The sequence below is a fragment of the Tamandua tetradactyla genome, chromosome 3 (genome assembly GCF_023851605.1).
Source record: "Tamandua tetradactyla isolate mTamTet1 chromosome 3, mTamTet1.pri, whole genome shotgun sequence".
NCBI lineage: Eukaryota > Metazoa > Chordata > Mammalia > Pilosa > Myrmecophagidae > Tamandua > Tamandua tetradactyla.
Genome location: NC_135329.1, coordinates 126,786,178 through 126,811,256, shown reverse-complemented (window position 1 = coordinate 126,811,256; position 25,079 = coordinate 126,786,178). Strand labels below are relative to the sequence as shown.

The window sequence follows — 25,079 nt, the reverse complement described above, 5'->3', positions numbered from 1 at the left end:
ATTTGGAAATGATATATCAGATAAAGGTCTAGTATCCAGAATACATAAAGAGATTGTTCAACTCCACAACAAAAAGACAGACAACTCAATTAGAAAATGTGCAAAAGACTTGAACAGACACTTCTCAGAAGAGGAAATACAAATGGTCAAAAGGCACATGAAAAGATGCTCAACTTCCCTGGTTATTAGGGAAATGCAAATCAAAACCACAATGAGATATCATCTCACATCCATGAGAATGGCCATTATCAATAAAACAAGAAACAACAAGTGCTGGAGAGGATGTGGGGAAGGAGGCACATTTATCCACTGTTGGTGGGAATTTCAAATAGTACAGCCACTCTGCCACTCTAGAAGACAGTGTGGCAGTTCCTCAAGAAGCTAAGTATAGAATTACCATATGATCCAGCAATACCATTGCTAGGTATCTACTCATAGGACATGAGGGCAAGAACACAAATGGACATTTGCTCACCAATGTTTATAGCGGTATTATTTACAATTGCCAAGAGATGGAAACAGCCAAAATTTCCATCAACAGAGGAGTGCTTAAGCAAACTGTGATATATACATACGATGGAATATTATACAGCTGTAAGACAGAATAAAGTCATGAAGCATGTAACAACATGGATGGACCTTAAAGACATTATGCTGAGTGAGATTAGCCAGAAACAAAAGGACAAATACCGTATGGTCTCATTGATATGAACTAACATTAGTGAATGAACTTGGAGAATTTAAGCTGGTAACAGAGACCATCAGGAGCTAGATACGGTAGATACTGGATAATTGGAGCTGAAAGGATACAGATTGTACAACAGGATTGATTGTAAAAATTCAGAAATGGATAGCACAATACTACCTAACTGTAATACAATAATGTTAGTACACTGAATAAAGCTGAATGTTAGAAAGATAGAGGGAGGAGGCCTGGGGGCACAAATGAAATCAGAAGGAAAAATAGACAATAAAGACTGAGATGGTATAATCTAGGAAAACTTAGAGTGTATAATGATGGTGACTAAATATGCAAATTTAAAAATGTCTATGCATGAGGAATAAGAAAGGAATGTCAATAATGCAGGTGTTGAAAATAGGTGGTAATTAATAGTTTAAAACTTTAACCTATGTGTGAGACTAGCAAAAAATGTTTATTTGGTACAAAATCTATATTTTTAGTAGTGCAGTATGTCACTTTGTGCACTTTGACTAGTGCACTGTCCACTTATGTGGACAGCTTAATCGAACATAGTACTTGGAATCTTGTGTAAGGCATGAGATTTTGTAGGTTTCTCCAGAGTGATGCCCAGATAAATCCCAGAGTGATTTGAACAGTGAATAGGGAAGTATTGCAGAGTTCCCTAGGGGGAATGCTGAGAAAGGGGGAAAATTCAACTTCTCCAAGTGGAGAATTCTTGATATTCTCACAGGCAGTGGGGACAGTCAAAGCAACAGGCTGTTTTGAGTTTGTTCATATGAAACTTAATCCCACAAAGGATAGGCTAAGCCTACTTAAAATTAGGCCTAAGAGTCACCCCTAAGAGAACCTCTTTTGTTGCTCAGATATGGCCTCTTTCTCTCAGCTGACACAGCATGCAAACCCACTGCCCTCCCCTTCTCTACATAGGACATGACTCCCAGGGGTGTGGACCTTTCTGGCAACATGGGGCAGAAATCCTAGAATGAGCTGGAACTCAGCATCGAGGGACTGAGAAAACCCTCTCGACCAAAAGGGGAAAGAGTGAAATGAGACAAAATCAGTGGCTCAGAGATTCCAGAGTCGAGAGGTTATCCTGGAGGTTATTCTTACACATTAAATAGATATCACCTTGTTACTCAAGATGTAATGGAGAGGCTACAGGAAGTGTCTGAAAATGTGGCACTGTGCTCCAGTGGCCATGTTTCTTGAAGATAATGATGATATGGCTCTTGCAGTGTGACTATGTGGTTGTGAGATCCTTGCATCTGATGCTCCTTTTGTCCACCTTATCGATGGACAAGTAAATACATGGATCAAAAGTAAATAAACAACAGGAGGAACAAATGTTACAATAAATTTAGTAGACTGAAATGCTGTGAAGAGGAGGGGTAAGGGGTATGGTATGTATGAATTTTTTTTCTGTCTTCTTTTTATTGCTTTTTCTGAATTGATGCAGATGTTCTAAGAAATTATCAGGATGATGAATATACAACTGTGTGATGATAGTGTGAGTTATTGATTATATAACAAGAATGGAATGATCATATGATAAGAATGTTTGTGTTTGTATGTGGTTATGTATCATAAATAAAAAATAAATAAATTTTTTTAAAAATCAGGGCTAAGAGTCAACCCCAGAGAATCTCTTTTTTGCTCAGATGTGGCCTCTCTTTCTCAGTCAACACGACAAGCATACTCACTGCCCTCCCCCTCTCTATATGGGACATGACTCCCAGGCGTACAAACCTCCCCGGCAATGTGGGACAGAAATCCTAGAATGAGCTGGGACTTGGCATCAAGAGATTGAGAAAGTCTTCTTGACTGAAAGGGGGAAGAGCAAAATGAGACAAAATAAAGTTTCAGTGGCTGAGAGATTTCAAATAGAATTGAAAGGTTATCCTGGAGGTTTTCCTATGCATTACACAGATATCACTTTTTAGTTTATGGTGTTTTGGAATGGCTGGAGGAAAGCAGCTGAAACACTTGAGCTGTGGTCCAGTAGCCTTGATTCTTGAAGATGATTGTATAAAGATGATAACATTTACAATGTGATTGTGTGATTGTGAAAACCTTGTATGTGATGCTCCTTTTATCCAGGGTATAGATAGATAGGTAAAAAATGTGGATTAAATAAATAAAGAGAGGGGAAAATGGGTAAAATAAATTGGATAGATGGAAATACTAGTGGTCAATAAGAAGAAGTAAGGTGTGGTATACATGAGTTTTTTCTTTTTTCTTTTTATTTCTTTTTCTGGAGTGATGCAAATGTTCTAAAAAATTATCATGGTGATGAATACACAACTATGTGATGGTATTTTGAGCCACTGAATATACACCATGTATGAAATGTATTTGTACATTAATACATTTTTTATTATTTTCAATAAATATATATATTTTTTAAAAAGCAGCATGGTACTGTCAGAAGGACAGATATATGGACCAATGGAATTTAATTTAGAGTTCAGAAAATAATCCTCATGTTTATGGCCAACTGATTTTTGACAAAGGTGGCAAGTCCAATCTATTTGAAAAAAATAATCTCCTCAACGAATGGTACTGCTAGAAAACCAGAACACCAAATGCAAAAAATGAATCTGGACCCCTATCTCCAACCATATACAGACTCAGAATGGATCAAAGACCTACTATAGGAGCCTAGGCTATAAAATGCCTAGAAGAAAACATATCAGAATTTCAGTCCTTTTTATGGCAGGATAATATTCCACTGTAAGTATATACATTTTGAAAACATAGGGAAATATCCTCAGGTCCGTGTGTTTGGGCAATGTTTTTTTAGATTTTACACTGAAAGTACAAGTAACACAAGAAAAAAATAGATAAATGGGGCGCCATCAAAGTTAAAAACTTATGTGCAGCAAAGGACTTCATCATGAAAGTAAAAACTACAGAATGGGAGAAAATATTTGGAAACTACATATTTGACAAGGGTTTAATATACAGAATATATTTTGAAATTCTACAACTCAACAACAAAAAGACAAACATATAAAAATATAAAATATAAAAATGGGCCAAAGATTTGAATAGACATTTCTCAAAAAAAAAGATATATATGGCTAAAAACCATAGAAAAAGATGGTCAACATCATTAGCCATCAGGGAAATGCAAACAGAAACCACAATGAGATATCATTTCATACTCATTAGAATGGCTACTATTTAAAAACACAAACAGAAAATAACAAGTATTGGAGAGGATACGGAGAAATAGGAACATTCCTTCATTTTGGGTGGATATGTAAAATGCTGCAACACTGTGGAAGACAGTTTGGTAGTTCCTCAGAAAGTTAAGTATAAAATTACCATATGATCCCAGACATTTCACTTCTAGGTACATGCCCAAAAGAACTGAAAGCGGGAACTCGAATAGATATTTACACACTAATGTTCATAGTGGCATTATTCATAATAGTCAAAAGATGGAAGCAACCCTAGTTGTCTATAAATGAATAAACAAAATGTATATACTTACAGTGGAATATTATTCTGCCATAAAAAGGATTGAAATTCTGACACATGTAACAACATGGATGAACTTTAAAGAGATATCTTGAGTGACATCTGCCAGACACAAAAGGACAAATACTGTGTGGTGTGTGACCTCACTGATGTGAAATAATTAGATTAAGAATATTCATAGTGTCAAACTAGAATACAAGTTATCAGGAGCCAGGGTAGGAGTAAGGAATGGAGATTTAAATCTTAATTTATGCAGAGTTTCTGGCTGGGGTGATAGACAATTTTGTCAATAGATGGTGGTCATGATAGCACACTATTGTCAATGTATTTATCACGCAGTTATATATTTCAATATGGTTAAAAGGAGAAATTTTGAATGGTATATATGTTAGAAGATTAAAATTTTTTAAAAACAGACTGTACAGCACAGTGACCCCTAATATAATCTGTGGGATATAGTTAATAATGTAATTATAATAACATTGTTTCATTGATTCTAACAAAATTATCACACTAATGCAAAGTGTTAAGAATAGGGAAAACTATGTGTATGAGGGTGTTAATGGGAATTCTGCATTTTCTGCCATGATTTTTCTATAAACCTACAAGTTCTCTAATTAAAAAAATAATAACAAAAAAAGCAAACGAGTCACACGATCATTTCAGCTACATCAACTGTCAGGAAGATTGATACTGATTTCAAATCTCCACATACTCCTTAATTTGGGAACCAGAAAAACATTTTTAACTAAGGTTAGACAAATCCTTAAAGATATTAAGTATGTTCAGCAAATAAAGTGCTATCTCCAATCAAAGACAATGCTGAACCATGATGCTTAAGCAAAGTTTTTTGTAATTTAAATTTTTTTCTTAATTAACATCATGTCCTAGAGACTATGCTTATGATTTTAGTCTGTCTTCAACCAATACTCATTTGCACTTTAAATTTCTGTATCCTCTGCCAGTTTCTTGCCCAAGTAGTCAATATAAACAAAATTATGCCAACCAAAAGCTCAACTATTAAAAAAAAATCTGAGGTTATATCTTTATTTTGCCTAAAAATGCTAGTTCTCATTTCACATTTTCATACCCTAATTTAGGGGAAAAGGAAAGGAAGACTAACATTTGCCAATTATCTGCTGTCTAGGTACTGTGATCATCGATTCCATATAGTCCCTGGGAAAAAAATAAGACTGGGGGTAAAGACCTTTCCTTCGTGAACAAACTAAGGTTCTGAAAATGTTCGTAGCCTATGCTCAAGAACAGGTCACCCAAACCCAGCTACATTTTACAACAGACACATTTAGAAAACTAAATGGCTTTTCATTTTAGGGACCATTAAAATAAATCATAAAGTAGAGCTTACTTGACTAAAAATAATGGTTCTATTTTTTGCATCCTCTCCAATCTTATTTTTTCCCACAAACTTTTTAGTCATTGGTACTATTGATTAAAAGGCAGTGCTTTATTAGAATCTCTTACAAATAAAGTATTGAGAGGGAGAGATTGAAATTTTAAGTTAAAACAATGTTCTCAAAATCCCTGCAGATTGTAAGTACCCAGGCATAACTATATCTCTCATTAGCATAAATACTTTTCCTCCTGAGTTTAGATGATGCTAACAGAAAGGGTAGTACAGGTTCACCTGTAATTCAACTAACCTGAAACGTCATTGTTACCATTTTTTTCATGTTTCCTTAATTAGCACACATAACTAAAAGTGAGCTATTGCACTTAATAAGCTACTCACAAGTATAGTGAGTTACTGTCTCTTACAAAATGAGAAGTTATCTTGCAAAGCATGAAGATCTTGTCATTAAGACCTCAATATATCACATGCTCAAGTATCAATGAGTTTAGAAAAGGAAAAATAAATTACTTGCACTCCACTTCAAACTAAAATTATATATGACAATTAAGATTTACAAAAAAGTTAGAACTCTAAAAATTTTTTTAAAGTGTTTCAACATAGAATTCCAATAAATAGCAATGTAATATGTATTAATTAACTTATAAAAGACTATATTTGTGTAACTCTTTAAGAACATATATATCATATTAAACTATAATTTATATAAACCTAAATAGGAAAAAGAAGAAATGATGGGAATTCCAAGGAATTTATTACATACAAGCACTATTATTACTTACAATAGCAAAAGAGGTTAGTCAATAATTGGAGTTGCCAATCTCTTTATTGGCCCATCTTTCTATCAGGAAACAAGGAAAAGAGAAAACAGAAAGGTTTTTGTACACCCAATTTCTAGCCATTCCCCTACAACCTCAGGTTAAGGTGAGAGAATTTGCTGTTAACCTCAAAGTCCTGACAAGGTTTCCTTGAATGCAAGGGTTGCAAGTGACAGGAGTAACTTTGTTGATTACAACCACTTCCTTATGAAATCCATATCACCTGAAATCTACAGATAACACTTTTTGAAAGTTTACTATGTTCCAGGAACTCTTCCACGCTCGAATGCTATTCAACAGTCCTATGGGGCAAGTACTACTGTTTTTCCATTTTACAGAATGGGAGGAAGCGAGGCCAAAAATTTTTAAAAATTGCTCAAGTCATTTGCTATTAAGAAGTAGAAGTGAGGGAATGGTGAGAAAGGGGGAAATTTAACTTCCCCATGTGGAGAATTCCTGATATTCTTACAAGTAGTGGGGACAACCAAAGCAATAGGCCAACCCCTCAATCTTGGGGGTTGTTCATGTGAAACTTATCTCCGCAAAAGACAGACTAAGCCTACTTAAAATTAGGCCTAAGAGTCAGCCCCAGAGAATCTCCTTTGCTGCTCAGATGTGGCCTATCTCTCTCTCAGCCACCACGACAAGCAAACTCATTGCCCTCCCCCCTCCACATGGGATATGACTCCCAGGGGTGTGGACCTTCTTGGCAACGTGGGATAGAAATCCTAGAATGAGCTGAGACTCAGCATCAAGGGATTGAGAAAACCTTCTCGACCAAAAGGGGTAAGAGAGAAATGAGACAAAATAAAGTGTCAATGGCTGAGAGGTTTCAAAAAGAGTCGAGAGTTTATCCTGGAGGCATTATATAGATATCACCTTTTTAGTTAAAGTATATTGGAGATGCTGGAGAGAAGTGCCTAAAAATGTAGAGCTGTGTTCCAGTAGCCATGTTTCTTGAAGATGATTGTATAATGATATAGCTTTCACAATGTGACTGTGTGACTGTGTCTGATGCTCCTTTTATCTACAGTATGGACAGATGAGTAAAAGATATGGATTAAAAATAAATAAATAATAGGGGGACAAATGTTAAAATAAATTTAGTGGATTGAAATGCTAGTGATCAATGAAAGGGAGTGGTAAGGGGTATAGAAAAAAGTAGGGGAAATAAAGGCTAAAATATGTCGGGTAGATGGAAATATTAGCAGTCAGTGAGAGGGAAGGGTAAGGGGTTTGGTATGTATGAATTTTTTCTTTTTTCTTTTTCTGAATTGATTCAAATGTTCTAATAAATGATCATGGTGATGAATATACAACTATGTGATGGTATTGTGAGTTACTGATTATATACCAAAAATGGAATGATTATATGGTAAGAATGTTTGTGTTTATATGTTGCCATGTTTAAAAAAAATTAAAAAAAAAAAAAGTAGAAGTGCTGAATGCCAAAGATCATGCTCTTGGACAGTCTATTATGTTGCTTAACAACAAAACATCAATCAATGGGAATCTCTCCATTCCTTGATTCTAATAAGAGAACCTCTCACACTGAAAAGAGATCTTGATCTCTATACTGTAAAGTCCACGCCTTACCTACAAATAATGCAGCAAAAAAAGAAAACACTTTCACATCCGGGCTTTGAGAAGCCCTTGGTGTATATCAGGCTTCACCTTGGTCATCTCACAACCCACTAGGCCGTCAGGGAGGCTAATGGAAGGAAAAAAAAACTGCATGTGTTACATGAGCCGACCCACCCTCAGACCTCAACAGACTTTCACTACATCAGTCACACTACTCGGGTTAACAACAACAAAAAAAAAGCCCACACATCACACCAATTTTTCCAGTTAGGACCAAGAAGTTATGAATGCTGAGCTTAATCAATTTTTCAAAAAGTGCCCTTGGCCTATAACTAAAGGAAAAGAGATACGGGCAGCCCTAGTTTAAATTCTTGTACCCCTACCACATTTTTGCCCCATTCTCCCTGACTGCCCCCCTTCCATTTACCTCGGAACCCACACATGACCCTGACTTCCACACACTCCACCTCCACGCCTTACCCACCAAGGTGTGCCCACTCTGAAAGTATCCCAGGGCCTTCTCTCCAAATTTGAATTCCCCTCTTCACACACTCCATTCTCCTGTCAGCTTGGAATGAGAAGATGGCACTCCCATGAAGGGGTACTTCCTTTTTACCAACGCATCACTAGAAGAGCATCTGGTCCAGAGAGGAAAACTGGCTAATACGTCCTTTAAGTCTTCTCCAATTGGAAGTTTATTATTAAACCAACCTACATAGTGAATTTAAAATTTAAAAACTAAATAGTGAATCAGAGTCATCTTGCTCTCTAAAATCTCCACACCGCCACTGGGGTGTTTTGTCCTTTGCTTTCCCCAGGGCTGGCCTGGGGAAAGCAAAGATTGACCAGACTTTGTGGAAACTTACTGACCTACCTGGGAGTGAGGAGGTAAAAAGAGGAAGAAAAAGTATTGAATAGGAAACCACTTCTAGACCATTCTAAAAAGCCCTATACACATAACTGAAGGGGGTCTGGAATGTGGATGCCATTTATGGCCCCAGGTCTTCTAAATCTTTTTCCTGCAGATGGATACACTCAAAAGATGGTGGTCTTCTTTCTCTTCATCAGAACTTAAAATTTAGGCTGTCCCAGCTCCAAAAGAAAAATAATAGCCTTCTGCTTAGAACATCACAGCCCTGATATTCCTGTAACTTGTCTAAATCTGACCTATTTACTTCAAAAGAAAAAAAAAATCTCTAGATTTCACTTGGGTCAACAGTGGACTATTCACTGTTGATCAACCTAAAATTCATGTTAATAATATGCTTGTGGGAAGAAAAGCCACACTATGAAGTAAAGTGAGCCCAAAAAATTAGTGTTACTACTTCTAAACCCCACTCTTACCTCCAGAAACCCCACAACTATCTCTATTTCCTTACCCTCTAGTAGCAGCTGGATAAAAACAATTCAATTAAAGATAAATAAAATCATATAACTTATTAGATTTTGCTGTGTTTTCTGTTTAATTCATCAAAAAAAAAAGTATATAATGATAGTTTTCCTTAAATTCTTCTCCTTTCAAATACAAGCTAATTTAACTAAAGAACTGTTTGGAAGATATCTTTGAGTGGACTTGGTGCCTAAACACTCCTACAGCACTACCTGATCACCCAAACACATTACACTCATTTACTAAGATTCAGAATACAACGCCTTATAAACTGAGAACTGATTATACTTTAAGAAAGAAATTTTGTAGTCAAATGAGCACAAGCTGGGAGCCAGGGGAGAAAGAGCTGTCAGTGTAGGAATGCATGCAAAATGTGCCAGAACCTAAGGTCAACACACAACTTTTCTGCACATCAGTATCTTGGGCTTTTGACACCAACTTACCCTTAAAGGAGGACAGTGTATCAGTTGGAATCATGTTAGAAAATTAGAAAAAATATAAAAACAGAGTAAGGGAGGCCATGGTGGTAGAGTTCTCGCCTGCCATGCCGGAGACCCTGGGTTCGATTCCCAGTGCCAGCCCATGCAAAAAAAAAAAAACAGAGTAGATAAATATACCTGTACAACAAGCCTATAGTTTAAGCACCACTCTGCAGACAAAATGGAGTACACCTAGTCACATTTAAGGCTGCAGATTCTACAAAATGTAGCCAAGTTAGTGTTTCAAGGGCAGACTTTTCTTGACTATTGAAAGCAGGAAAATTTTCCATTCTAGAATGGCTTTAATTGAAAGATATTTTCTAAGAGAGGACAGCTGGGTTAAGAGAGACCTTGATCTTACATCAATGGATCCAATGAGTTGTTCTCTCTGTTTTTCTCTCTCTCTTTTTTCTGGGTTTATTTATTGTTTTGCCCATCCCTATGGCTACATCCCACGTGCTACCCCAAAATATTTGTTCACAGCAGTGGCTTAAAAGGACAAGAATCACCACAAAGAACTATACACAATTGCATGCACATCTTATTCAACTCATTGATTAAATACGCCTGTAGTGAACTCTCAGGATTTGCTGGGACCCGGCATCATGGAATTGAGAAAGCCTTCTTGATGAAAAAGGGGAAGAGAGAAATGAGACAAAATTTTCAGTGGCTGAAGGATTTCAGAATCAAGAGGTTATCTTGGAGATTATTCTTATGCCTTATATAGATATCCCTTTTTAGTTTATGTGTATTGGAGTGGCTGATGGGCAAACCTGAAACTGTTGAGCTAGGTTCCAGTAGCTTTGATTCTTGAAGACAACTGAAGAACAATATAGCTTTTACAATGTGATTATGTGATTGTGAAAACCTTATATCTGAAGCTTCTTTTATCCCGGGTATGGACAGATGAGCAAAAAACATGGATAAAAAATAAATAAATAATAGGGGGGGTAAGGGGTCAAATAAACTGTGTAGATTGAAATACTAGTAGTAAATGAGAGGGAGGGGTAAGGAGTATGCAATGCATGAGATTTTTCCTTTTTACTTTTTTTTTCTGGAGTGCTGCAAATATTCTAAAAATGATCATGGTGATGAATACACAACCATGTGATGACACTGGGAGCCACTGATTGTACACCATATATGGACTGTATATGTGTGTGAAGATTTGTCAATAAAAATATTTTTAAAAAAAACAAAAAAAACAATTAGCTTTTAGAAGTTGAAACTTAAATACTTTCTACCTTTGGGGGGAAAAATCTGTCTATAGTGATTTCTCAATAGAACTTGTCAGCTCAAATTATAAATGACTTGAAACTGCTGGGATCTATTTCAAATGGTGATTATGATGGGCGGAACGTCTAACTTAGGAAAGAGAAAATTACAAAAAGTCCCAGGAATCAATAAGCCTTTGATCTTACTGACTAAAGTCCAACCTTAATGTGACTATCTGGGGCTGAATCATCTGCTTATTCTATTCTGTGAAATCAACTTATTAAAAAGAAATCAAACAAACAATTATGAAATGATATTAACTAGGCACAAAGTTAAGCTATAAATTCTAAATAGAACATGCTTACTGGGGTTAATTAACATAAACCACATACAAATTTAGTAACAACACATCATATTAGATATCGTGACATTTGGCCTTGGCATTTCCAGCATTGTTTCAGATAGCACTGGTCAGGATGGAAGTAATCTAACCCCTTAACGCATATGCACCAAACAGAACTGCATTTCTAAAGTTGCCTCAGCAGAAGCAACATCTTTCTACTTTTAATTTGTGTTTTGTTTTTTTTTTTACTTTTCATTGTATAATGTAACATGCATACAAAGCAAAGAAATGAAAAAGCAATCGTTTTCAAAGCACTCTTCAACAAATAGTTACAGGACAGATCCCAGAGTTTGCCATGGGCTACCATACCATCATCTCAGATTTTTCCTTCTAGCAGCTCCAGAATATAGGAGGCTAGAAGGCTTAAATACTTTTATCATCACAATTAACTTTTTTTTCTTTGTGAAAAACAATATATATACAAAAAAGCAATAAATTTTGAAGCACAGCACCACAATTCATTGTAGGACATATTTCAGAGTTTGACATGGGTTACAATTCGACAATTTCAGTGGTTACTTCTAGCTGCTCTAAGATCCTGGAGACCAAAAGAGATATATCGATTTAATGATTCAGCAATTATATTCATTTGGATTTAACAAAATACTCTGTACAACTCCAACATCACTTTTGACCTTTCTATCCCTCTCTTTAGGGATGTTTGGGCTATGGCTATCCCAACTTTTTGACGTTGGAAGGGTCTGTCACTAATATGGGGTAGGGAGATGGTACTATCTGATGTTCTGGAGAGGCTGGGCCCTCTAAAGTTCAGGATGTATCTGGTCCAGGGACCCTTCTGGAGACTATATGCTTCTGGAAAGCTACACCAGTGCTTGGAACCCTGGTTTCCACACTTACTTTTAAAGGAACCAAGGCGATATTTTAAAAGAAATAGTACATCAAGCACAATCAAGTATGAGTTTCAATATCAATTCAGTCAATAACACTTACACACACTCTTGGGAAACCTTGAGGGAAATATGCTTACAGTTTAGAATAAAGAAAGACTAACCCAACTTTATTCAATACTGTCCACCTTTAGAAGGAAGCATATTTAAAAAATGAGCTGCTTCTTTAATTAACTACAAGCCTGGTTCTTAATGTGTGTCTTTAATGTGGCATTTCCCATTCAGTGCTCCACCAACTTGAAGCACAGAGAAATTGATACGACAAGTGCAAGACAAAAATGGCTTAAAGATACCCACAAAAAGGTAGCTTGCCTAAGCATACCACATAAATATATCTTCCTCAAAATCCTTCAAGGATTTTGAAAATCCTTCTTCAAAAGATTCAGGAACATACCACCTGGCTAGGATCACCAAATCCCCAATGACATGGGGGACGGCAAACAAGAGACCACTGTTAACTCCTGATGTGGTGAAAGGAATTTCAAGCCTGTAAAGAACAAAACCATTGAGTAAAAGTACTTCCTAGAATCAATGTAGACTAAGGGAAGGCATATTTGCAGTGCAAAGGAAAAACAGAAAATGAAAATAAACCGAAAACTTTAAATTATTTAGAATCTTCAAACCAATCCCATTTTCATGGCTTCCCCTACTAAAATTTTTACTCAGAATGAGGTAATACTACATATGTAACTACACATTTAAGAAATAAAACCAGGATTCAGAGTTGGGCCCTTTGTGTAGGTCCTTTCTTTTCCATTTCCTTTCTCACTCGCTTGCCTTCTAATAAAGACAAACCTTTGGCAAGAGTATAGAAGGTATCTGGAACATTCGGCTAAAGTAGCCAAGGAAAGACTAAATGAACAAACCTTGGCACTTGTAAATGAAGCAGTCTTTCAAAACCAAAGAGCCAAAACAGGAGCAAAATAATATAATGCTTTTCTGATAAAGCATTTCACTTTCTTTTTTTTTAAAAAAAAAAAAAAGAGAGGAACAGTTCTCAAGTATCATTAATGCAGTATTCCAAATGAGTACCTTTCAAATAAAACAGAAGCTTTGACAGTAATGCTAAACAAAAACATTAGTCTACACAAGCCCCATACACAGTTCTTCAGCAGATGTATGTATTTTGTTATAATCAACTCATGTAATTTGGCTTGTTTTGTATTTTAAAAAATCAAATCAAATAAAATAATCGATTCATGTACCATTACTTACTTGCTTCCTTCTGTACTGAGCAAACTGAGAAAGCCCTAAAACAGCTGCAAGAGCACCTCCGCCAACAAGAGCGGTCCCTTTTACAGCCTTTTGAAATGCCATTTCTTAGCCTACAAAGAAAAAAAGGAAACAAAAAGAAGTTGTTGTTTTTATCAAATAACAATCCCAATAGTAAAAAGAGACTGTATAGATTACCAAAGTTAAGGCAGAAAAGTAAACATACAATAAGGAGGTTATTAACCTGCCAATTTGTACACCACAATTCAAAATCAGAAACAAGAAGTCTAAACAACAAAACTGACTATATAAAAGCTACCTTCCAAGGGACTGAAAGAAAGATAAACTAAGAAACAACTGAGGATATCTAAGCTGAATAAAGTCAAGAGAGCCGTGAAAAGAAATGTCATTTTATATTTGACAAAACTACATGCTGTACTTGCAAATTTGTTCAACAGTTAATTCCCTTCACAAGAAGAAATGGTAGAAGTCTTCTGTTACTCAACATAACATTGGTTCTTTGGCAAATGTTTTAATTCAGATTATGGTACAACTCCCATGCCAATTTTTGCCTCCCTAATGAAGTTCTATCACCAGAGTTGAAAGCCAACACACATTTCCATATTTCTATCCCTAAAATATAAGAGTCTACATTTACAGTCAAAAAGCTAAAGGAAATCATGCCTTGCTCCTTTCACAAAGGGACAAACAACACTGTTGTAATTTCTTTTGGTAGAGGAATTTTAAAAAATGTTTCTCCTGGTCAGAATAGGATAACACCACAATTTCTAGGAGAAAATCCTCTATATCCAGCCCTCTTTCACACTTACAGTATATTTCTAAATAAAATTTCACAATGTAGGTCACTTGACTTTCTTTCCTCTCATTCGTTCAAAAAAAAATATTGCCATTATTGGGGTAATGGATTTCTTTTCAATTTTTGAGCACTTAAAATTATTCTTTAACTCTTCTAAAATCTTAAAAAAAAAAAACTTATTAGTGAAAAATTTACCAAAAAACCTCTTGCCAGGTTTATTCAGTTAAACAGAAGATAACATTGTGTGATCACCTAAAAATACATTCATATTTAAAATTAATATCTTTATCAAATAAGTAATTCTATTAGCCTAACACTTTTCTTTCATAATAGCCGCTGACACACCCATTTCTTAGAGAAGCCACTACCTTATTTTCCTGTATGGGTGGAGGTTTAACTTGTTTGGACAACACATCTTTTACTTTACAGATATCTCATGACTCAAGAACTTGTTTATTATAAAGGCAGTTTTGACTTAGGATGCTAAAGAATACATAGACTCTCAAGATAAAGTAAGATGCTGTTAAATGTTTAGATCCAGACTCGAATGGATAGTAACTATTAAATTTATCTAGCAAAACTATCTAGGGTGGTGCCACAGTGGCTCAGCTGCAAAATTCTCACCTGCCATGCCAGAGAACCAAGTTTGATTCCCAGTGCCTGCCCATACCAAAAAAGAAAGAAAACTATCTAAAATCAAAGAATTTTCAGTGCAGCTGATAATTATGGATTCATTTTAGAATACTATAAATTACATAATAAAATCAAAGGGTTGGGGTTTCTTAAAACACATTTTTCCTCTGATCTCATTTCTTCTGGCAAACTCTTAAATTTTAAGATTCTTTTACAAAGATACTCCCCCAGGAAAATATTTCACATGCACACATACTCTGTTGCTGTAGGATTTTCGTTCCCATCCTATCTACATCCCCTCTCTCCCAAGTTATGCAAGATGTTTGGTGGATGCTAGCTAGCTAAGGGCCTCCATTCATCTTTCAATAAACTCTAAGCAAAGACTTAGGTCCAAGATTGTTCTGATAGAAATGCCACAACTTAGTTAATCGGCAGGCACACAATTGTCATAACTCACCATCACCATACCTAGTACTGTTGTAAAGGTACACGTAGGTACCATATTTTGCTGTACCTGCCCCCCAAAGAGGCCCTGATCTCAAGCACTCACCCAAAGTGCTATCTCCAGGCTAACTGGGTTCCCTTGACAATCAGGAACAGAGAATACAGTTCAAGTTCTATTTACCTAAACAATGCATGTGCCTGCCCCATATAGACAGCAGCGTGGTGGTCCATTGGATGTGAGCTTTGTGGTTGATTGACTTAAGCTTAGCATCATTGCTTCCGACTTTTTGATAATGTCATTGATGACTTCACAAAGGATACTAAACATCAACAGAACCAACTGAGGGGTGCTACATAACACAGTCATTAAAAATGTCCTAGCATCAGAGGTGTCCATTATCCCAGTTCACTTTGGAGTGAGTCTCACCAAATGTATAGAGCACTGAGTTTCTTGCTCACTTTATTGTATTGCTCTAAATTTACTTTTTTGAGGCCAAAACTTGTGAAGGGTGATATTTACATGGGTTTTTTCTGTGAATCACTATTCCTATTTTGAAAAAAATAAAACAAAACTGCACTAACATATTATTTTGCAGAGTTAGAAAGAGATGTTGACTATAATCAATAGTTTGCTTTTTTTGTTAATTTCATAAAATAACCGATACTTAAGGGATCAATGTTTCTACTGTGACCAAATTCATCCATCAGATCAGCTACCTACTTGTAATGAATAAATCACTTACAAATAATTCAGAAACAAAATCAGAGTCAGTCAGTATCACCTGACTCTATGAATGATTATTACTATTATGAATATTATGACAATAAATGCCATTATTGAGTATTCGCGTGGTAATCGTTATCATGTTTTTCTTCACATATATCAGCTCATTTGACCCTAATAGCATCCTAATTTCATAAAAGATGCTCTTATGGTTCAGAAGGAATAGGGGACTGCCCAAGGTCAGTCCCTGGTATATAGGAGAATCATGATTTGACCCTACGCTTTTAACCACCGTGTGATTCTGTAGTGCCTTTCTAAGATGTGGTTTGGGGAATCTTCTACCTAGAAGTGACAAATATAACCACTGCATATTACAATGTACTTTACTGCTAAGAAACAAAAGCAGGAAAAGACCAAGACTTAGGTGGAGCCTGGGTAGCTGGGGATTGGCCTCAGCATTACAACATTAAGATTTAGGAAGCAGATTCCAGGGAGAAGAGGAGCTCCATATGGATTAAAGTAATGTTGAGGCACTGACAGAAAACCTAGTTAGAGAAAACAGGATGATATGTGGCTCTGAAACTCAGATCACAAGAGTAATCTAGCTAAAGATGTGGTTTGGGGAATCTTCTACCTAGAAGTGACAAATATAACCACTGCATATTACAATGTACTTTACTGCTAAGAAACAAAAATAGGGTCTGCCCCTTCTCAATGCTGATCCATGCATTAAAAAAAAATTTTTAAGGCACAATCTTCCCAATTTACGCATGAAAAAGTGTGTATAAAGTATATGTGCAAATATATATATATACTTAGCAAATACATATATATATGTATATTCACTATACTTATTGGAAAATTACTGTCTTATAACCTGTTTTTATTAATCAAGACACCATGAATAGGTCAATAAATAGTTTTGTATGACATTTATTTTATCAGGTTGTATGGATGGGCCACGATTTATTAAACTATTCCATATGGCTGAATATTTCAATAATTAGCATCATATATACTACAGGCTTATTTTCCCTCCTTGGGTTCAGTCTGCACTTGTTTTCTAGGACTGCTGCAAAGCTGGAACTTGAAGACTTCTGTTCACTTGCCAGTGTGAAGAGAACTCTTCTGATTCCTTGTATGTCTGAAACTATTTTTTTATTGTATTATCCGCGCTTGACAAATCTTTTGGTTGTATACAGAGCTCTAGGTTGAAAATAGTTCTCCCCATAATACTGCTTCATTATCTCCCAATATTCACTATCACTGACAGAAAAAAAAAAGCAAAAGCCTCATGCCGTTATGACTTCTCTCTTCTTTGTACATTCCATGACTTTCCCTCTCTGAAAGATTTAAAAACCTTGTCTATATATTTGGTGTTCTGCTGACCCATGCTTTTTGGCTGACACTGCAACTCATCTGATTCAACTGAATTCTTAGCTGTCCTTTTGGGACTCCCATTATAGACAGAGTGACTTCAACAAGTGAGAGCAACTGCTGAGATACTATTTCAAACGGTCTCTGAATGCTCACCACTTCTGCTTCCTTCTAAGGCTACTCTCCCAGATAAACTGCACATTTGAATGATTTAACCATATACTTTAGACTTTAAAAGCAAGAAATAACCACCCTCTGAAAAAGGCAGAGGGTCTCTTCAGCAACCACATATGAGCAAATTTATTACAGAACAAGGGAAACACTTCCTGGTCCTTGAATTCTCTAAATGAGTACTAGAGAAATACTCAAACTCTGTCTTCATCTTCTCTCCATTAGCTTATCTTATCAAAATGTAAATTTAGCACAAGTAAAAATCCATCCAATTGCATTTGTCACTCTTCTATGGAAGGAAGCCTGAGGTTTTTCTCATTAAAAACTTTCTTAGGCTTCTGACCTCTTGTATAGATATGTACCTTTCCAATATCCATGTTTTCCATTAATTTAATAAAAAAAAGAAACTTATCAGGGTTTTGATTCTGGACTTTGATTCCAGCAAAGGAGTAGGCATATTTCTCCCCATCCCTTGACAAGCATGATTGCAGGGCGGAGAGGAAGAGATTGACCGGAGGGGCAGTGCAGCCGAAAGATCATTTTCAGAAGCGTGACTTCAACCACAATCCTTGTGGTCTTTGGAATCTGTGTTCTGTACCAAGATATAAAGGCATTACAATGACCAACTCATAACCTACACTGAGAAACTCAGATGTACTGGACAAATAAAACCCCCAGAACGTAATCTAGACAAAGCATGTGCTGCTTTACCAAGCCCTTTACCTAAGCATACACAGGTCCAAAGGCAGCAATAAGCTCCTTACACTCAGTTGCACAGCCATCCACCTTGTAGCTGTGCATGGAAAAGGGCCTGTCACCTACTTTGAGTTAGACATGCTGTCAAAACCACAAAGGGCACACCTCAGCGAGCAAGGCCTCAAAGCCTATCCACAAACAAATTCAGTGACTTACAGGAGAGAGAAGCATGAATCTTGCAAAATAAGGGTGCAGGACCACACCAGAGGAAGTCCTAGAAAGCAAGCCTATGATGGAAATTGGTGGGAAATCCCAAGGCAAAATGGAGAAAGAGGGAGAGAACTCAAAAGCAAGTTCAAACCTGCAGCCCAGATGTAACAATAAAAGTCAAGCCAGACATGTTTCAACCAAGTAAGTCAATTAATTTGATAGCAAAAGCTGTTTCTAATTCCCTCTAAGAAAGCACATCACGGCTCAGACATACCAAACATATTCTGATCAAGGGCTTACAGAGACAAGTAACAATTAAAGCATATCATGTACAATCTCTACTCTCTCCTGAAGGTTTAACCTCAGTGAGGGTAACATTAACACCTGTAAATGTTTCCTCCCAGTTAGTCCGCTGGTCTCCCAAAAACTGATATCAAAAAACAGATTGGTTTTTTAACAGTGGGAATTTATTAACTTACAAGCTTAGTTTTGTGGCTGAGAAAGATGTCCAAATCTAGGCATTATCAGGTGATGCTTTCTCCCCAAAGACTGGCTGCTGTGACCCTGGACTCCTCTGTCCCATGGCAAGGCACATACATGGTGGCCTCTGCTTGTCTCTCCCTTCTCTTCCAGGTTTTCTTGCTTTCAGCTCCTTGCTTTTGTGGCGCTCTCTCTCTGTCTGAATTTCATTCTTCCAAAGGTCTCCAGTAAGAGGATTAAGGTCCACACTGAATGAAGTAGGTCACATCTTAAGATCTTACTCACCAAAAGATCCAACTTAAAATGGATCCACACCCACAGGAACTGATTAACGAAGAACATACTTTTCTGGGATACATACAACTTCAAACCATCACACCAGCCAAGCTGAGAGGTGCTTCTACACACATATCTTACACAGCAGCATGTGATCCCTACAGAAACAGAGAGTCCTCGAGCATGCTTTTTGAAATCTGTCAGATAGAAGTGAACTTAAAAAAGAAAATAGTCAATGTCAGAGACACGTCAGTCTGTTCTCTAGAAACAGGCCAGAGTCCTGGGCCATAAACTGAAAATGAACAGTCTTTTTATTTTTTTTTTATTGCTTTAAACGTGTTTAAAAAGGATTTAGGCCAATTCTGACCCTAGCCTGGATAAGAAATGCACCCAACAATTATCAACAAAAGATTAACCCAATGGGAATAAGTGATCAGATCAAGGCCTAGGAAGACATCAGACACTTTCAATGACCTTCTTCCCCAGCCCTTCCTCTATTATACACCCCCACACACACACACACACACACCAAACAACGGCAACCTCTACTGAGGAATATATTCACTGAACAGGATATCAAAGGACCAAAAAAAAAGGTTTTACTGAGTTCCTCAAGAGAAGTATTTTCCTGTTACTACAGGATAAATGTAGAACCAAATAAAAGTCAACAGAAACGTTAGAAATGCAATGAATCCTTCAATTCTGGGTGTCCAGAATCTTGGCCTGTGGCTGACGAAGAAGCTAAAGCAACATAATCACACTGTTGGCACAGCATCCAAACCCTTCCTTTTCGTCTGCTTTTCATACCCTATCAGGAAGATAGGCTGCCTTTGGGAAGGTCATGCTCTACCATTTCCAATGGATCGTCCCAGGAAAGCTCTTGTCAGAGGGTCCAACCCAACAGATGGAGAGGGACCCTTAAAAGAGTATTATTTTAATAAAGACAAGAGAACCAAAAAGCAAGAGACAAACAGAAACTAAAAGAAAATAAATACTATATTTGTACTGGTTTATATAGCATCAACGCAGAAAGTTCTTTGGAAAAACTTCCTGCTAATCTCTCTGGGGCTTCCACAGGTGAGTTTTATCATTTTAGAAGCATACACAGCACTCTGGATGACTGAGAAAGAGGTTAGCTCAGGACCATTCCTCAGCCCAGAGGCTCCTGGGCAGGAACCCGAGAGCCTGACAGAAAAAGGAGCTGGCAAAGGGAAGAGCTGAGCTGCTTCCAAATGTTCCAGAGTTTAAGAAATGTAAGCAAAAAAAAAGAGAGAGAGAGAGAGAGAAAACAGGCCAACATCTATTTAATAGTGAGCCAGTTAAAAGTCTGCTTATAAAAAAATTTGTCTCAAACTTTATTACATGAATCCCTTCAATGTGCAATTTTTTTTCATTTAATATGCAATGCCACAACCAATTAAATCATTTATTTTACAAAGTCATCTGAAATAAAATAGAAGGGAGGGGGCTCTAGAGAAGCAAGAGGATACATTTACCAGTCATTTATTATAGAAGACTAGATTTTTTAAAAATACTGTTTCCTAAGGCAACTCCCATATTACGTATTTTTGCTTTCTGCCATTTCTAAAATGCACATTAGTATTATAGACACGGGCTTCTGCAATACAGGTGACCCTTTTTCCCTATTTTCAAGGGGTTCACAGTAGAATTACTGAAATGAAGCCTATCTCAGCTGATAGTTGATTTACATTTAAGAAATGCAAAATGATCAGCATTTAATTTCTTTTATATTTGCTTTAAGAATTGCTATAAAAGCCACAAAGAACTAGCTAGTTCATGCAAGTGAACTTATTTTTCGTTTCAAATTCACCTAAGTCAAAATTAATATGAAGTCTATCACCCTAAATACATTATGGATTTTTGTTTAGAGTCAGACAAGCCTGATTTTAATCCTTCACAAAAATATATTTCTACTTTCTTTATTACCATATATGTAATTTAGAGTAACCCTGAAAAGCGATACACAAAATACCCGTCTCACATGAAGCCTGAAATACTCCCTCCCTAAAATGCCCAACCCTTACAAAAACACAAGCCAGAATTAAGAAACTGAGTAAATTAAAAAGCCTAGTATGAAGTTAAACTTGCATTTATATAACAGTAAGTAAGAAATACCTTGCTTAGTTTTAAAAAGAGTACAGCAGACACTGGGGAGAAAAAAAAACAACTTAAGTTTTGCTCTGAGGAAGAAGGAATGTTACCAATGAATCACAAAGAAAGTTCATCAAACAGACCACACTAGAGTTCTGTGCATCTTTCAGTCTCTCTGCCCCTTTACAAATCCTATTATTGAGTTAGGAAAATGGTTAACATTCCTTTGGCAGCACAGAACCTTTTTTAGAGTTTACATGCTGGTATAGAATCTACTTCAGTAATTAAGACAAGAAAAGTCCTTTACTTTGTTATAGCACAAACTGCATACCAAACAACAGTGTTCAAAGTGTCTGTCTTGACATTGAAATATAATACATTAAGCTTCTCATCCAGATTTATTATAACTCTAACAAAGCTTTAAAAGTTATTGACAATCATGGTTGTTAAAACACATCCTAAAAAGTTTCATAAGGAAACATCTATTTTACCATATCAATAAATGTACTCAAAACAGGCTTAGATGCTATAAAATAACAGAGGCACTGTGAATCAAGTGGAAAGGATTTTAACACATATGGGTGATAATTAACTTTAACTTTACAGTCCAAAGAAAAGCACTACTTGAAAATTTCGATTAAATAACATGTTCAGAGAAAGGGGTCTTCATTCAGATAAGCTTACATGTGCCTGAGGCTTAATCAGAGATTACCACTGTTGTTTTAAATATCTTTTATTTTTATGAAATACGGTATTATTATGAATTAACAAAGACCTATATATGGGCATCTTCCTTTAAAGGCTCAAAAAAAACTCAAAAAGTCTCAAAATCATAATTCTGAAATCTCTTTGAAATAGCACAGACATGGACAGCATGATAATTGGACTTCAGATGTAATAAGCAGAGACAAAAGTTTGGAAAGCTGATTTTATTTTAACTTCAAAATGCTGATGCCAACAGGTTTTCTAAGTTCTTGTTTCACTTTTTTTTATCACAGAATGAGAAGAAAACAGACCACTTCTTTCAAAAGTTCCAATTGTATCATATATGTCATTACAAATGCATTTTAGAAAATATTTATTGAAGATAGTTTATAAAACTCTGAGCTTATTAAAAAACTGTGATAATTTTAATTAGTTATAGCACGATAATTTCAGTTCAGTGAACTGACATTGTAAAAAAAGAAAAAGAAAGTTCTAAACTTCAATACTTCAATACAGTTTCACTAACAAACAGCATTACAAAAATAATTTACAAAAGCCACAGCTGAGGATCAGGTCAGGAGACCAAGGGTGAGGAGACCTGTTAACTCTGCTGCCTTGGGGTTGATAAGAGTCCCAGAAAATAAAGCTAGCCACATTTTATATTTTGTAGCTTTTTCCCCTCTAGGCTGTTGAAATTTGCATTTAAAATTCACTCCCTTGTTTATCTAATAATCCATAGCTTGTATAAATGTAACGCTCAAGAGAGGACCAAATTACATGAACAAAACATACATGCAAACGGAATTTGAGATGTACTATACTCAAAATAATTGTGTATTGTTTCATTTAGCTTTGTGATCACACTTTCCAAGAATGCCTGACCCCTAAGGAAATGAGAATCAGACAACAAGACAGACAGATTGAAATAATTCATTTTTTTATTCCATCCAAAAATACGTGAAAATAACACATTTTCTAAATGCTCCAAACCCACCACCATAAAGATGGTAAAGCGATGATAGTACATCTTCTTTCACCCACGCAAAAATAATGAGCAAAGCTGTATCCATCCCAGTCATTTTACTACAAACAGTCCAGGACATGCCTTCTTACTCTCTCCACCTGAATGAGGCATCCTCCCAAGTCTCTCCTTTTCAGATTTTTCTTTTCTTCTTCAGAAGGACTCACAATTCTTAATACAATCTGCCTCATCCCAGAGCAAATCCACTTATCTTAAAACTGTGACAAAACTGTCTGCTTCTGCCCAAGAAATGAGCACATTTTTCTGTGCTCTCTCAGATTTAAAGAAAAGTTTACAGATAAAAAAATCTATCTGCCACTTTTAAGAAAAAAACCAAAATGCCTCGTTGAAAATCAACTTAGAAAAGCACATGCTTACCATTAGGCGTGGGAAAAGTAAAATTTGTAACACTAACAACCAAACCAAGAGTTTAATCAAATACTCAGGAAGGTATCACTGAAAGACCCACAGAAAGTAAAGAAGATGAAAGTAGGGGCATTTGTTCTACAACATGCACTTATGAGAGATTTACAGAGCGCTGCTCTAGGAGTTGGGAATTTCTATGCTCTGGCGCATGGAGGGGGACGGAAAATTAACATGGAAACCAATTTAAAAATTGAACACTTTGTAAGTGATGAGTGCTAGGAAGAAAATAAAACAGAATAACAGGATAAAGAGCAACTGGGGATGAGAAGGATGTACTTTTAGTAGGAAGTTCATGGAGGTGATTTGACAACACTTATTGATGAGCAAGAGCCACAAGGATCTATCTGAAAGCATGGTCTTCCAGAGGGAGCACCCTTGCACAGGCTCTGAGCACGTACAAGCATGGTCTCTTCTGGAAACTGAAAGACCACTGTGGAGGCAGTACTGTCAACAATGTGGGTAGTGGGTTCCAGATGAGTCAGAGAGCCAGGCAGACACCAAGTCACAGTCTCCTCCTGGCAAGGTTTTTATTTTGAGAGGAGAGAAGCAGAAAGTCAATGATGGGTTTTAATCAGTGTAATGATGAGATGGAATTTATGGTATTTTAAAAACCACTCTAGCTGCATGCTAGAGGATTCTTTAAGGGGAACTATATTAGAGGCAGGTGTTTTTTTCCTTACGACACCATTAACCATAGACAAGAAAGAGCAAAATGAGGACAGAGTTAAAAGAACAAGTCACAGGAAAAAACAGTCAAGATTGGAAACCACAATCAAAAACGGGATTCTGTACTGGAAACACAAACAATTTGAGGATAATCTTGAATATAAATATCTATTGAACTTCCATGCTTAAAAGCCTGCTCCACCCCATTCAGTCTAACAAGTTGGTAACAAAGAACAAAGAGTAGCAACTGAGAGAGCCTCTCAAATGCCAACAGCAGGAGTCTGTTTTACACGTCTACTTCCCCTTGGGCTGCGGTTGTTCGCAGATGGCTTTTTTTTTTTTTTTTTTTCCTTCCCACAACCCTTTATTTCCTGAACTGATCTTGGACCCACACTTGGAAAAAAAAACCCTGGGTCAATTCTCAACAAGCCAAGACACCCGGAACACTCCCCACTAACCACAGGCTGGGAAGTCGAAGAGCTGTGTGAAACTTATTGACCCAGCTGAATCAAGATTTAATCGGCAAGAGAGACTGCATATGATTAATTACAGTTATTTATATTTATGGGTTTGAATCTTGAGGATGCCTGACCTATCCCCATTTTATTATATAATTTTCCCCCTATTGGAGACTGAAGAGCAGAAGTCAATTGCCTGAGTGTTGGCATCACACTGGAAACTAAAGGGCCGTGCATTTCAATTCCAGCTCAAGAAACACTCCGGCTGAGAGGATGCAATTCACCAGACCCCAGTGGGC

The 25,079-nt window shown here is 36.5% G+C and overlaps 1 protein-coding gene across 6 annotated transcripts in view; it reads right to left on the bottom strand.

Annotated features, from left to right (window-relative positions):
- GPD2 (glycerol-3-phosphate dehydrogenase 2) overlaps positions 1–25,079 on the bottom strand; it is a 152,397-nt gene that overhangs the window by 106,200 nt on the left and 21,118 nt on the right. For 2 of the 6 annotated variants that reach the window (XM_077153874.1, XM_077153870.1), the window contains exon 2: positions 13,568–13,677. In XM_077153874.1, the coding sequence (XP_077009989.1) occupies positions 13,568–13,669 (102 nt within the window). In that variant the 5' untranslated portion in view covers positions 13,670–13,677. Of the gene's footprint in view, positions 1–13,567; positions 13,678–15,471; positions 15,771–25,079 lie in introns of those variants that run through there. The other 4 variants (XM_077153869.1, XM_077153873.1, XM_077153871.1 and 1 more) reach the window with 4 other exon arrangements.